The 12822-nt window shown below is 40.6% G+C and overlaps 1 protein-coding gene across 1 annotated transcript; it reads left to right on the top strand.

Moving 5' to 3' along the window:
- Positions 1-1547: 1547 nt before the first annotated feature.
- On the top strand, positions 1548-9608 carry LOC102264919 (tripartite motif-containing protein 64). The gene is made up of 6 exons (XM_005908032.2): positions 1548-1958; positions 2453-2548; positions 3215-3458; positions 4262-4271; positions 8433-8530; positions 9109-9608. The coding sequence occupies exons 1-6, from the start codon at positions 1548-1550 to the stop codon at positions 9606-9608; spliced, it is 1359 nt and encodes a 452-aa protein (XP_005908094.2).
- The last annotated feature ends 3214 nt before the right edge of the window (positions 9609-12822 follow it).

Here is a 12822-nt window from a genome sequence, read left to right as displayed (position 1 = left end):
GTGGCCAAAGTACTGGAGTTTCAGCTTTAGCATCATTCCTTCCAAAGAAACCCCAGGGCTGATCTCCTTCAGAATGGACTGGTTGGATCTCCTTACAGTCCAAGGGACTCTCAAGTCTTCTCCAACACCACAGTTCAAAAGCATTAATTCTTCAGCGCTCAGCTTTCTTCACAGTCCAACTCTCGCATCCATACATGACCACAGGAAAAACCACAGCCTTGACTAGACGGACCTTTGTTGGCAAAGTAATGTCTCTGCTTTTGAATATGCTATCTAGGTTGGTCATAACTTTCCTTCCAAGGAGTAAGCACCTTTTAATTTCATGGTTGCAGTCACCATCTGCAGTGATTTTGGAGCCCCCAAAAACAAAGTCTGACACTGTTTCCCCATCACTTTCTTTACTAAACAATTGATTCTTTTTTTACAGATTATTGTTATAGTGGGAACATTCACCAGTTCAAAATACGACATACTCTGATTATCTGAAATGACTCCAGGAAAAATTGTCTTCCTGAACTAGCAATGACATATTTATTTTTTCTTTTTGTCTTAAAAGGAATAGTTTTGCTAGTTTAAGTTATAAGTAAACACTGACCAGTTTACAGCTTCAGAATGTCAAAGTTAAAAAAAAAACATTAATTATATTAAGTTTAAATTATTCACAAACAATTTTATTTGGCTTTAGAAAAGCATATATGTCACTTCAAAGGCAGAAGGCATAGAGAACATTAGCAAAGAGACAAAGTGTGGGTTTTAAGTAGGGGAAAATGGAGAGAGAGAGACAGATTGAGATTATATATATGCTTTTGTACAAATCAGCTGACAAAAATTACTCTGGAGTCATCCTAATATTTATCTTCAGGTTAACTTTAAACAAAAAAAAAAGAAAATAGTTGCAAGTGACTCTCTTATCTAATTGCATCCTTTTTATTATAGCAGGAATACAACCTGTCTGTAGTCACCATTTCCAGGTTTGTACTGTGTTTCTGCTTAGTCATTCAGTCATGTCCAACTCTTTGCAACCCCATGGACTGTAGCCCACCAGGCTCCACTGCCCACAGGAATTCCTAAGCAAGAGTACTAGGACCAGTTGCCATTTCCTTCTCCAGGGCATCTTTCCAACCCAGGCCTCCAACCCACATTTCCCATTTCTCCTAAATTGTAGGCAGATTCTTTACCCACTGAGCCATTGGGAAGTCCAGGTGCAATATTGGTAAAGAACCCACCTGGCAATCCAGGACACTTAAGAGACATGGGTTCAATCCATGGTAGCAAACATCCCCTGGAGGTGGGCACAGCAACCTACTCCAGTATTTTTACCTTGAGAATCCCATGAACAGAGCCTGGTGGGTTACAGTCCATAAGGTCACAAAGAGTTGGACATGACTGAGCGACTCAGCATGCAGGTTTGTGTTGGGGTTTAGCAAATACGGAAATTAGACAGAGTTCAAGACAGGACTGTGCCAAAGGCTTTATTTTCCCTGATCAGGGCAGAAGAAAGACTTCCTCTCTTATCATTTCTATTTCTATCTTTAATTTTCAGAAACATGGATTCAGACACACTGCAGGTCTTCCAGAGTGAACTCACCTGCTCCATCTGCATGAACTGCTTCCTGGACCCCATCACCATAGACTGTGGGCACAGCTTCTGCCGTCCCTGTCTGAGCCTTTGCTGGGAAGAAGGCCAGACTCCAAGGAGGTGTCCGGAGTGCAGGGGAATAGCAGAGAGGCCCGATTTCAAAACCAATATTGTGCTCAAGAGGCTGGCTTCCCTTGCCAGACAGGCCAGAGCTGACCACGACCACAGCTCTGAGGAGCAGATCTGTGTGACACACCAGGAAGCCAAAGGCTTCTTCTGTGAGGCTGACCAGACCCTGCTCTGTGGGCCCTGCTCTGAACGCCCCGAGCATGCAGCTCACAGCCACAGTCCGATACACAGGGCTGCTGAGGAGTCCCGGGTAGGTGATGCCTCTAGAGCAGTTCGGGATCTAGAGACTCCTAAGTCAGAGAGGAAGACGAGGATGCTGTGATGGTGATGGGGGTGGAGATAGTGGAGGTGGGATTTCTGAATGTGGATCCTCACATATAATGTGTCCTCTCAGTGTTGTTGCCCAATTGTCCACACGTGTGGAAATGCAGCATCCCGGGGCGGGTGGTGCCAGGGACACAGGCTTCTGATGGGAACTTGAGACTTTCCTAATCAAGCTATATAAATACGTGAGTCTCAGTTTCTTAGGGACTGGATTTCATGATCTGTAACATTTCCCCAGTTGTGTGGCATACACTTTTGTCACCATCATCTTGGTGTTAGATGCAGATTAATGTGGGAAAATCTGACCACAGCATTCTAACTCAAGGTTTCTGTGTAACCAACAGCTGCCTTTGTTCAGGAATAAGGGGATGAAATTTACAGTGTCATCTTCTGTGTCTAAATCCCCTGGGTATTTTGCAGGAGAAACTTCTAAAGAGAATGGGCTCTTTATGGAAAATCAGAGAAGAAATGCAAATCCTTCTGAACCAGGAAGCTAAAAAAACTTGGTCATTTAAGGTAAGAATAAAAACGCTCCTATTTATTTCTATAGATAGTGATATAATTCTAGCTTTTAGGTCTATTTACATTTCCATTAAAGGATATTGATCTCTTCCCTTGAAAAGGCGTGATTTCAAACGACCTATCAGTGGTCACAATTGAAACGGGCCAATACAGGCTAGTTCAAGGAATGCTAGTACATGGGAAAACCTTGGCATGAAAAGTGTTCCTAGGCAAAATTTTGAGGATTTGATTAAAATTCAGAAATGAAGTATAAGACAACACTGTCCTAAGTGTTACTCTGTAGTAGAGGAGAAGAATATAGAAGTACCTAGAGGGAAAAGAGAACATCTTGTAAAACTATACAAAATGGGGTTTACCACATTAAAGAATATTTAGAAAAATCAGGGCAAGGAACAAGAGAAAAACATGATCCAAATTAAAGAGGAAATAATTGATAGAGTAATAACCTTGAAGAATCCTTCTAAGGGGAGAGCTTGGGACCCCTCAGATGGCTTGAATCAAACAGGGCCAGAGACTAGGAACTCAGAGAAACCTTGGACAGGAAAATACTTGAGGCCGACAGTTTGTCTAGAACATTCTTGATGACATCAAGGAAATAATATTGGAAGTTTTCTTTTGAATGTGAGCATAAGCAATACTTTGAATCCACTATCCCCACAGGACTACGTGGCCTTAAGGAAGGAGATGATTACAGCTGAATATCAGAGGATGCTTCTGTTTCTCCGGGAGGAGGAGCAACTGCATCTGGAGGCCCTGGAGCGAGAAGCCAAGGAGATGTGTGAACAACTCGAGGAGAGTGTGTTCAGAATGACTCAGTACAGAGCAAGTCTGAAAGAAATGTACAGAGAGCTGACTGGGATGTGCTGCAAGCCGGACAGGGAGCTGCTCCAGGTGAGAAAGGAGGGTTAGTCCTCAGAGAGAGAAACACTCTTTTAGACGAGTTGCTGTGACACTGGAATGTTCACTGTTTAAACCGATACTCTCAGCTTAGGGATGGTGCTCCTTGACCCCCATTATTGTATTAGTCCAGTCCCCTAGTTCAAAATATTCTGGTAATCTTTGAAAGATTTTTGTCCATGTCTTAGCTAAAATAGGACTATATTTTTTCAGTGTGATCAGGAGTACTATCCAGACAGATGATCTAAAATCAGCAAAATTCTGTGACCAGCGGAAAGTTAAATTTCTTGGAGTAAATCTCAGTATGTGTTCCCCTAAAGCTTTGTCACTCCCTGTTATCCCAAATTTTCCAGAGACACTGAAGTTCCACCTGTTCTCTAGGCAAGGTTGTTACAACCAGTCATCAATTTCACTCTAAGTTAAATACGGTTCGCTGTTTTTCCTATTGCTTTGTTAAATGCGGAGCTCTGTCCTTGAGAACAGCACTGGCAGCGGGCGATACTGGAATCCTAGATGTTGCTGCATCATTACGCAGACTCTTCTGTCCTCCTTCCTTTCATAATGTGCCCTGAGGAAGCCTCCCATGTTTTAGCTTAGGCTATGTTACTAGGATGCCTTCTGAGTATTCCTTAGAAGATAATGTAAAAAACAATAACACTGAATAAAGAATAGAGAAGAAGATGCAAAACGACAAAAGTCTCATGATTAACATGATCTTTGTTTTTCTTTGCAGGTCTTGGCAAATGTATTGGAAATGTGAGTATACACTAAAGTTCTTTTTCTGGAAAAGTTGTTATCTTTCTGATGAAGTAGACGCAGGGTACCATGGGAGATTGTTTTCAAGTCCTCCTCAGTATTTAAACTCCAGGATGCAGGATTCCTTATACAAAATGCCTTAGTATTTGCAGTTAACTTACAAGCATATTGCCATACACTTTGTCATCTCTAGATGACTTATAACAACTAACACATAAAATGTAAATTAAACGCATTGTAAATAGTTCCCTAGTATGTGGCATTTTCAAGTTTTACTTTCTGGAATTTTTTTTCTGAATATTTTCCATTCAGAACCAGGAGTAAGGATGGGGGAAATGGATAGGCTGGGAATCTGGGGTTGACATATATACACTGCTGTTTTTAAAATATATTTAAAATAGTTGGTCCAAGAAGTGCCTCCCATGAAATAAATAAATGTGTAAATAAACAAGTACATAAACAAATAACTGAGAATTTATCAATTGAATCCACGTGTACATCCATAGGTGCAGCACCCTCATATACAGATGACCAATATTGTCTTTATGGCTATTTTCTATTTTATTTCAAAAGAATTTCAATCCTTGGCCTCAGAAGTTTCCTTCTCATTTGGCTGAAATCCAATATACCTGAAAACATTCTGACATTCTGGGCTTTATTTTACCCACTCACCGCATCCTCTCCAACCTCACCACGTTAAGCTTAGTGAAGGGATTTTCTAAGATATCACAGAGAAAGCACCTATGCTAATGAGTTGGAAAGTGGAAAAGGCCTGAAAGAGGCAAATTCCCTAAGAATGAGAACAGAACTGTCCTTTTGTTTTGAGGAGTAGCAGTGACTCAGCTTGTTCCATCATTGCAAGGTCCCTAGTAGGCAGAACCTCAGAGGGAGTGGCTTTCTGCTGCCCACTGAGAAGGTAGACTTTTTGGACCAAAATAACCAGGTTGGAATTGGATCCCTTGCTGGGCTGACAAGAGCAAACAGGTCTGGCTTGATGGACTCTTCCTTGTAGACACTGAATGTATCCTTGATGACTACATACTGACTGAAGTCTCAAAGGCTTAGCCTGAACTTTCTGTCTGTAAAATGCCCAGTATCTTTGCATTACCCATATGGAACAGAGGAAGGGAATGAGGTTCAATGAGTTGAAAACTGGAATAATATCTGAAAACAATGGGGAAGTTGAGTGGATGTGACTGGTGATATAAGCAAGGTCTGATGCTGTAAAGAGCAATATTGCATAGGAACCTGGAATGTCAGGGTCCTGGAAGTGGTCAAACAAGAGATGGCAAGAGTGAATGTTGACATTTTAGGAATCCGTGAACTGAAATGGACTGAAATGGGTAAATTTAACTCAAATGACCATTATATCTACTACTGCGGGCAGGAATCCCTCAGAAGAAATGGAATGGCCATCATGGTCAACAAAAGAGTCCAAAATGCAGTACTTGGATGCAATCTCAAAAACGACAGAATGATCTCTGTTCGTTTCCAAGACAAACCATTCAATATCACAGTAATCCAAGTCTATGCCCCAACCAGTAATGCTGAAGAAGCTGAAGTTGAACGGTTCTATGAAGACCTACAAGACCTTTTAGAATTAACACCCAAAACAGATGTCCTTTTCATTATAGGGGACTGGAATGCAAAAGTAGGAAGTCAAGAAACACCTGGAGTAACAGGCAAATTTGGCCTTGGAATACGGAATGAAGCAGGCCAAAGACTAATAGAGTTTTGCCAAGAAAATGCACTGGTCATAACAAACACCCTCTTCCAACAACACAAGAGAAGACTCTATACATGGACATCACCAGATGGTCAACACCGAAATCAGATTGATTATATTCTTTGCAGCCAAAGATGGAGAAGCTCTATACAGTCAACAAAAACAAGACCAGGAGCTGACTGTGGCTCAGATCATGAACTCCTTATTGCCAAATTCAGACTGAAATTGAAGAAAGTAGGGAAAACCACTAGACCATTCAGGTATAACCTAAATCAAATCCCTTATGATTATACAGTGGAAGTGAGAAATAGATTTAAGGGCCTAGATCTGATAGATAGAGTGCCTGATGAACTATGGACCGAGGTTCGTGACACTGTACAGGAGACAGGGATCAAGACCATCCCCATGGAAAAGAAATGCAAAAAAGCAAAATGGCTGTCTGGGGAGGCCTTACAAATAGCTGTGAAAAGAAGAGAAGTGAAAAGCAAAGGAGAAAAGGAAAGATATAAACATCTGAATGCAGACTTCCAAAGAATAGCAAGAAGAGATAAGAAAGCCTTCTTCAGCGATCAATGCAAAGAAATAGAGGAAAACAACAGAATGGGAAAGACTAGAGATCTCTTCAAGAAAATCAGAGCTACTAAAGGAACATTTCATGCAAAGATGAGCTCGATAAAGGATAGAAATGGTATGGACCTAACAGAAGCAGAAGATATTAAGAAGAGATGGCAAGAATATATAGAAGAACTGTACAAAAAAGATCTTCACGACCCAGATAATCATGATGGTGTGATCACTGACCTAGAGCCAGACATCCTGGAATGTGAAGTCAAGTGGGCCTTAGAAAGCATCACTACGAACAAAGCTAGTGGAAGTGATGGAATTCCAGTTGAGCTATTCCAAATCCTGAAAGATGATGCTGTGAAAGTGCTGCACTCAATATGCCAGCAAATTTGGAAAACTCAGCAGTGGCTACAGGACTGGAAAAGGTCAGTTTTCATTCCAATCCCAAAGAAAGGCAATGCCAAAGAGTGCTCAAACTAGCACACAATTGCACTCATCTCACACACTAGTAAAGTAATGCTCAAATTTCTCCAAGCCAGGCTTCAGCAATATGTGAACCGTGAACTTCCAGATGTTCAAGCTGGTTTTAGAAAAGGCAGAGGAAGCAGAGATCAAATTGCCAGCATCTGCTGGATCATGGAAAAAGCAAGAGAGTTCCAAAAAAACATCTATTTCTGCTTTATTGACTATGCCAAAGCCTTTGACTGTGTGGATCACAATAAACTGTGGAAAATTCTGAAAGAGGTGGGAATACCAGACCACTTGATCTGCCTCTTGAGAAATTTGTATGCAGGTCAGAAAGCAACAGTTAGAACTGGACATGGAACAACAGACGGGTTCCAAATAGGAAAAGGAGTTCATCAAGGCTGTATATTGTCACCCTGTTTATTTAACTTATATGCAGAGTACATCATGAGAAACACTGGACTGGAAGAAACACAAACTGGATCAAGATTGCCAGGAGAAATATCAATAACCTCAGATATGCAGATGACACCACCCTTATGGCAGAAAGTGAAGAGGAACTAAAAAGCCTCTTGATGAAAGTGAAAGTGGAGAGTGAAAAAGTGGGCTTAAAATTCAGAAAATGAAAGTCATGGCATCTGGTCCCACCACTTCATGGGAAATAAATGGGGAAACAGTGGAAACAGTGTCAGACTTTATTTGGGGGGGCTCCAAAATCACTACAGATGGTGACTGCAGCCATGAAATTAAAAGATGCTTACTCCTTTGAAGGAAAGTTTTGACCAACCTAGATAACATATTCAAAAGCAGAGACATTACTTTGCCAACAAAGGTTCATCTAGTCAAGGCTATGGTTTTTCCAGTGGTCATGTATGGATGTGAGGTTTGGACTGTGAAGAAGGCTGAGCGCCGAAGAATTGATGCTTTTGAACTGTGGTGTTGGAGAAGACTCTTGAGAGTCCCTTGGGACTGCAAGGAGATCCAACCAGTCCATTCTGAAGGATATCAGCCCTGGGATTTCTTTGGAAGGAATGATGCTAAAGCTGAAACTCCAGGACTTTGGCCACCTCATGCGAAGAATTGACTCATTGGAAAAGACTCTGATGCTGGGAGGGATTGGGGGCAGGAGGAGAAGGGGACGACAGAGGATGAGATGGTTGGATGGCATCACTGACTCGATGGACGTGAGTCTCAATGAACTCCAGGAGATGGTGATGGACAAGGAGGCCTGGCGTGCTGAGATTCATAGGGTCGCAAAGAGTCAGACACGACTGAGCGACTGATCTGATCTGATATTTAGGAAAAGAATCTGGTAATGTTTTTATATTCCAAACTGTGTAGAATATATTGTATATGCAATTAACCAAAAATAGATTTCTAACAAAATGTCCTGGGTTAAATACTTCTTTTTACATAATGGTCATATGATTAGCCTTTGGCCTTGACTTGTATCTATGTCATTTGTTACAGGATTGACTTGGCAGAGATGCAGAAGCCTCAGCCAGTGAACCCAGAGCTCACTTGCTTGCCTGTCACTGGAATCCTAGACATGCTGAACAACTTCAGAGGTAAGAGTCAGCCCTCTGGTGATCAGGACTCTGCTTCATTAGAGCTTCCTGGGAAGGAGCCTTCTTTTAATGTTATTTTATTTTTATCTGAAATTATGACACTATATGACTTTCCCAAGTTGTTGTATCTTTTCTGCCTGTATATTTGGATTGCAAATATCAAGCCTGTACTTTACAACCTACAGTTTAATGAAAATGCAAAGTCATATACATATATTTAGTTACATCTGACATAGAGCAAAAGAGAGCAATCACGTTGCTCATATGGTTATAAAGAAACAGAATATTCAGTTTTCAGAGTGATCATCAAGAGACTGAGATTAAATCAGACGTCATGCAGTTCATGATATATCTGTCTTTTTTTTTTTTTTTGATATGATTTAAGGTGTTTCTATATGCCATATATATAGTAGTAACTCTTCCTCTTCGGAGAAGGGCAGTCTGAACTCACTTTGTTTTGGGTTTTCTTGAAGGAGGGAAAATGAAAAAAAAATCTCAGTGGGTAGGGAACCTCTGCCTTCTGCCTCTCAGAGACATGGAAATCCCACTTGCTAACCTGATTTCTGCTCTTTCTGCAGTGGATAACATTCTGAGTCAGACAATGACCATTCACCACATGAGCCTTTCTGAGGATGGTGATGATGCAAGTGTGATGTTCAGAGATGAGCACCACGGCGCATCCAGACAGCCTCAGATTGTGGAGAGTGTCGTGTCCTGGGGAGCTCGGGCCTTCGCCTCTGGGAGGCATTACTGGGAGCTGGATGTGACTCACTCCTCCAGCTGGATTCTGGGCATCTGCAAAGATATCTTGATAACCAATACTAATATCAGTATTTATTCTGAAGAAGCATGTGTTTTGTTTTCCAAGAAGGTGAACAATCATTATAGTCTCTTCACCAACACCCCACCCTACATTCAGTATGTGAAAAGGCCTCTGGGTAGGATTGGGGTGTTTCTGGATTATGACAATGGAACTGTGAGCTTCTATGATGTTTGCAGAGGATCCCTCATATACAGTTTCCTTCCTTCCCCCTTTTCCTTCCCTCTGAAACCTTTCCTTTGTCTTAGGTCTCCATGAATTGTCAAATTCTGTGACCATTATTTTTACTTCTCCTCTGAGGTGTTCTCCAAAACCTCATGTGAGACCACAGGATAATCCCTGACTATCTCTGAGCACACTGTAATTTAATGAAGCATAATGACTGCATGTTTATATAAAATGGCATGACCATGTTGAACGTATAAGTTTGTTAATTAAATTTTCTTCTAATAAAAATTTATTATGGAGTATTTCATTAAATATAATCAATTGTGTTTCTCTTTTAAATAATGGTTCTATTAACATAAAAGTTATATACCATAACGATTATGCCATTTAAAGTACATAATTCAGTGTTTTTTAGTAATATACAAAAATTTGTGAAACAAGAACTGTCTAATTTCAGAACATATACATCACTCCAAAAAGAAATCAATGCACATATTTACTCCCCATATCCCTTCCTGTGTCTTGTCACCCCCTTAATCCAGTTTTATTTTTCATGAATTTTTCTATTATATAGCTTCAATTAAATGGGTTCACACAATTTATGACTATTTATATCTGGTTACTTTCACTTATGCTTTCAAGGTTCATCTACATAGTAAGCAGTGTGCTTTAATTGCATAAATGAACCAGACGGGTGCAGGAATGAAGTGGTATACTTATTTATATCAAGTTAGTAAATAAAAGGAATGGTGCTTAGTGTATAGTTCAAATCATGGTGGAACTTGTGATATCCACTCATCGGGGGCTTCTGGGGCTTTCCAAGGAATTATATAAATCTTTTGACCTAGAAACATCTTCTCTAGCATTCTTTCCAACAGAAATTATAACAAGCAAGGATACATGGGCCAAAGAATGTATTACATAGCATTTACAATGACTAAATCAGTAAACAGAAAATCAATCAAAATTTCTGATATGTGGGATATCATTGAACAAAATATGCTACACATTAAACTATATAAGTGACAATAGTTTGCACTTAGTCTGTGATCTCTTGTATATTTTTTAACTAGTTAATATTCTAAAGCAGTTGACTCCATATGACAGCAAAAAATACTGAAAAACAACTCACCATACTGAATGTTAGGAGGTTCGAAAGAGAAATCCACTGAAATCAGTCAAGCTCACAAACAGTAACATTAGTGGGCAAAATTTTAGTTTCTTTCTCTTGCATTCAGAAATGTGTATGATCAGACATGATCAATGTATTGAGTTCCAGACTATCTACCTAGTACACTTACTCAGTGTAGGTCTTCATAATAAACTTATAATGGAACAAGGAGGTATTTTTATATTTGGTAAATTCTTTGGCATATAAACTCACAATGACTTTGTGACATGCCAACTTGGCAGGGCTACATGACAGAGGGGAAGTGAAGGCCGTAGCCAAGTTGAAACATGCCCACAGGGTCACCCGGTCTCTGATTATTCACACAAGCACTAAACTAATCCAAGGGCTATCGTGAAGGGAGTTTGCAGACACAAGTCTCTCAGCCTGATTCTAAACTAGAGAGCTTACACTAATTTATCTTCCTAGCTGCTGTCTGAGCAGCTGGCGTTTTTTAAGTATATTTTTAATTGGAGGATATATACATATACACACACACACACACACACACACACACACACATATATAAATATATATATATATGTATCCCCTCTCCCTTAAGCCTCATTCCCACCCGTCCCACAGCAGGGGCAGACGTTTCATTGAACATGCACTTACAGGCCTAATGTCATCCACTTCTGAGAACTCTGGGCTAACACCGTCATCAAACTCTACCACTGAGGAGATCCAGAGCACCCGTGTCTTCCAAAGAGGAAACTGTACACTTGTGTCTGGTGCCCTGATTTTTGTGACTGCTGCAATTTGTAAATACAGAAAAACGGAGAAATAATATGAAGTCACTTTTATGTCAGCATTCCTAAAAACACTTTATGACTAATTTGGAACACAAAATATTATTGTAGAAATTAACCTATACTGCCATACTTCACTTACCAAAGAACAGTGCTAGGGAAATTGGTTAAGAATTGAAAAATAATGACCTGGGGATGCTTATAACAATTGTGGGCCCCCCTAAGACAGTGGTTGTGCTTTTGCAATTCAAGATCATTTTCATTTTTAAAAAACTTTTTATTTTGCATTGGAGTATAGCCGATTAACAAACAATGTCATGATCATCTCCAGTGAACAGCAAAGGGACTCAGCCATACATATACATGTATCCATTGTCCCACAAACCCTCTTCCCATCCAGGTTGCCACATATCATTAAGCAGGGTTCCATGTGCTATATAGTAGGTCCTTGTTGGTTATCCATTTTAAATACAGCAGTGTGTACCTTTCCATCCCAAATTCCCAGACTATCCCTCTTCCTCCCATTCTTCCCCCTGACATCCACAAGTTCATTCTCTAAGTCTATGAATCTTCAAGATCATTTTTAAATGCACATTCATAAACATTTAGGAGCATCGACGCCTTGCCTGCATGCATGTTCAGTCATTTCAGTTGAGTCCAGCTCTTTGTGACCCTATGGGCTGTAGCCCTCCAGACTCCTCAGTCCATGGAATTCTCCCCACAAGTATACTGGAGTGGGTTGCCATTTCCTTCTCCAGTGGATCTTCCCTACCTAGGTACCAAATCCATGTCTCCTGTGTCTCCTGCATTGCAGGTGGGTTCTTTACCACTGAGCCACCTGGGAAGCCATCAACTCCTTAAAATGTATATAAATAGTACAAGTGTCTTGAAAGAGTTAAAAGTAGGGTCCTGATTCCCACTCTTCCCAAAAATTCTGCATTCTCCAGCTTATTGTCCAATGGGAAATATATCAGGAAAGAAAAGTGAGGATATCATGTGTTATTGCTTCAAAATATGTCTTTGTCCTAATTTTCCCACTGTGGTCACTAATGTTTCTGTTTTGTTCCAGAGCAACCTTTTAATGTCATTGGCCTGAAGGTGTGTCTGAGCTGGGGCCTTCCTCTACTGTCCCACATGAGCTGGGTGGGGAGCACCAGGCAGAAACCCCTGTGCTGTTGTTGCTGGAGGGAGCTGGGGGGCTTGATCTGGAGTGTGGGGGTGAGGGGCAAGAGATATTTCCATTCTGGAGTGGTGACCACAGGAGTTCTTACATTACAGTGTTCCTTTAAAATGCAAAAATCAATCAATTGATAAAATAAAGCTCCTCCTCCACGACAGAACGTATTTAAACTAACCTCAAGAAATAGACTTCCAAGTTTTCCAA

Source organism: Bos mutus, chromosome 29, assembly GCF_027580195.1.
Source record: "Bos mutus isolate GX-2022 chromosome 29, NWIPB_WYAK_1.1, whole genome shotgun sequence".
Classification (NCBI taxonomy): domain Eukaryota; kingdom Metazoa; phylum Chordata; class Mammalia; order Artiodactyla; family Bovidae; genus Bos; species Bos mutus.
This window is presented reverse-complemented; position numbering and strand designations above follow the sequence as displayed.

Excerpts from the sequence above, each read along its gene's own strand:
- LOC102264919 (XM_005908032.2), top strand. The coding sequence starts at position 1,548 with ATGGATTCAGACACACTGCAGGTCTTCCAGAGTGAACTCACCTGCTCC. Across the intron at positions 2,549-3,214 it reads AAAAAACTTGGTCATTTAAG|GACTACGTGGCCTTAAGGAA; the intron begins GTAAGAATAAAA and ends CTATCCCCACAG. Across the intron at positions 8,531-9,108 it reads CATGCTGAACAACTTCAGAG|TGGATAACATTCTGAGTCAG; the intron begins GTAAGAGTCAGC and ends CTCTTTCTGCAG.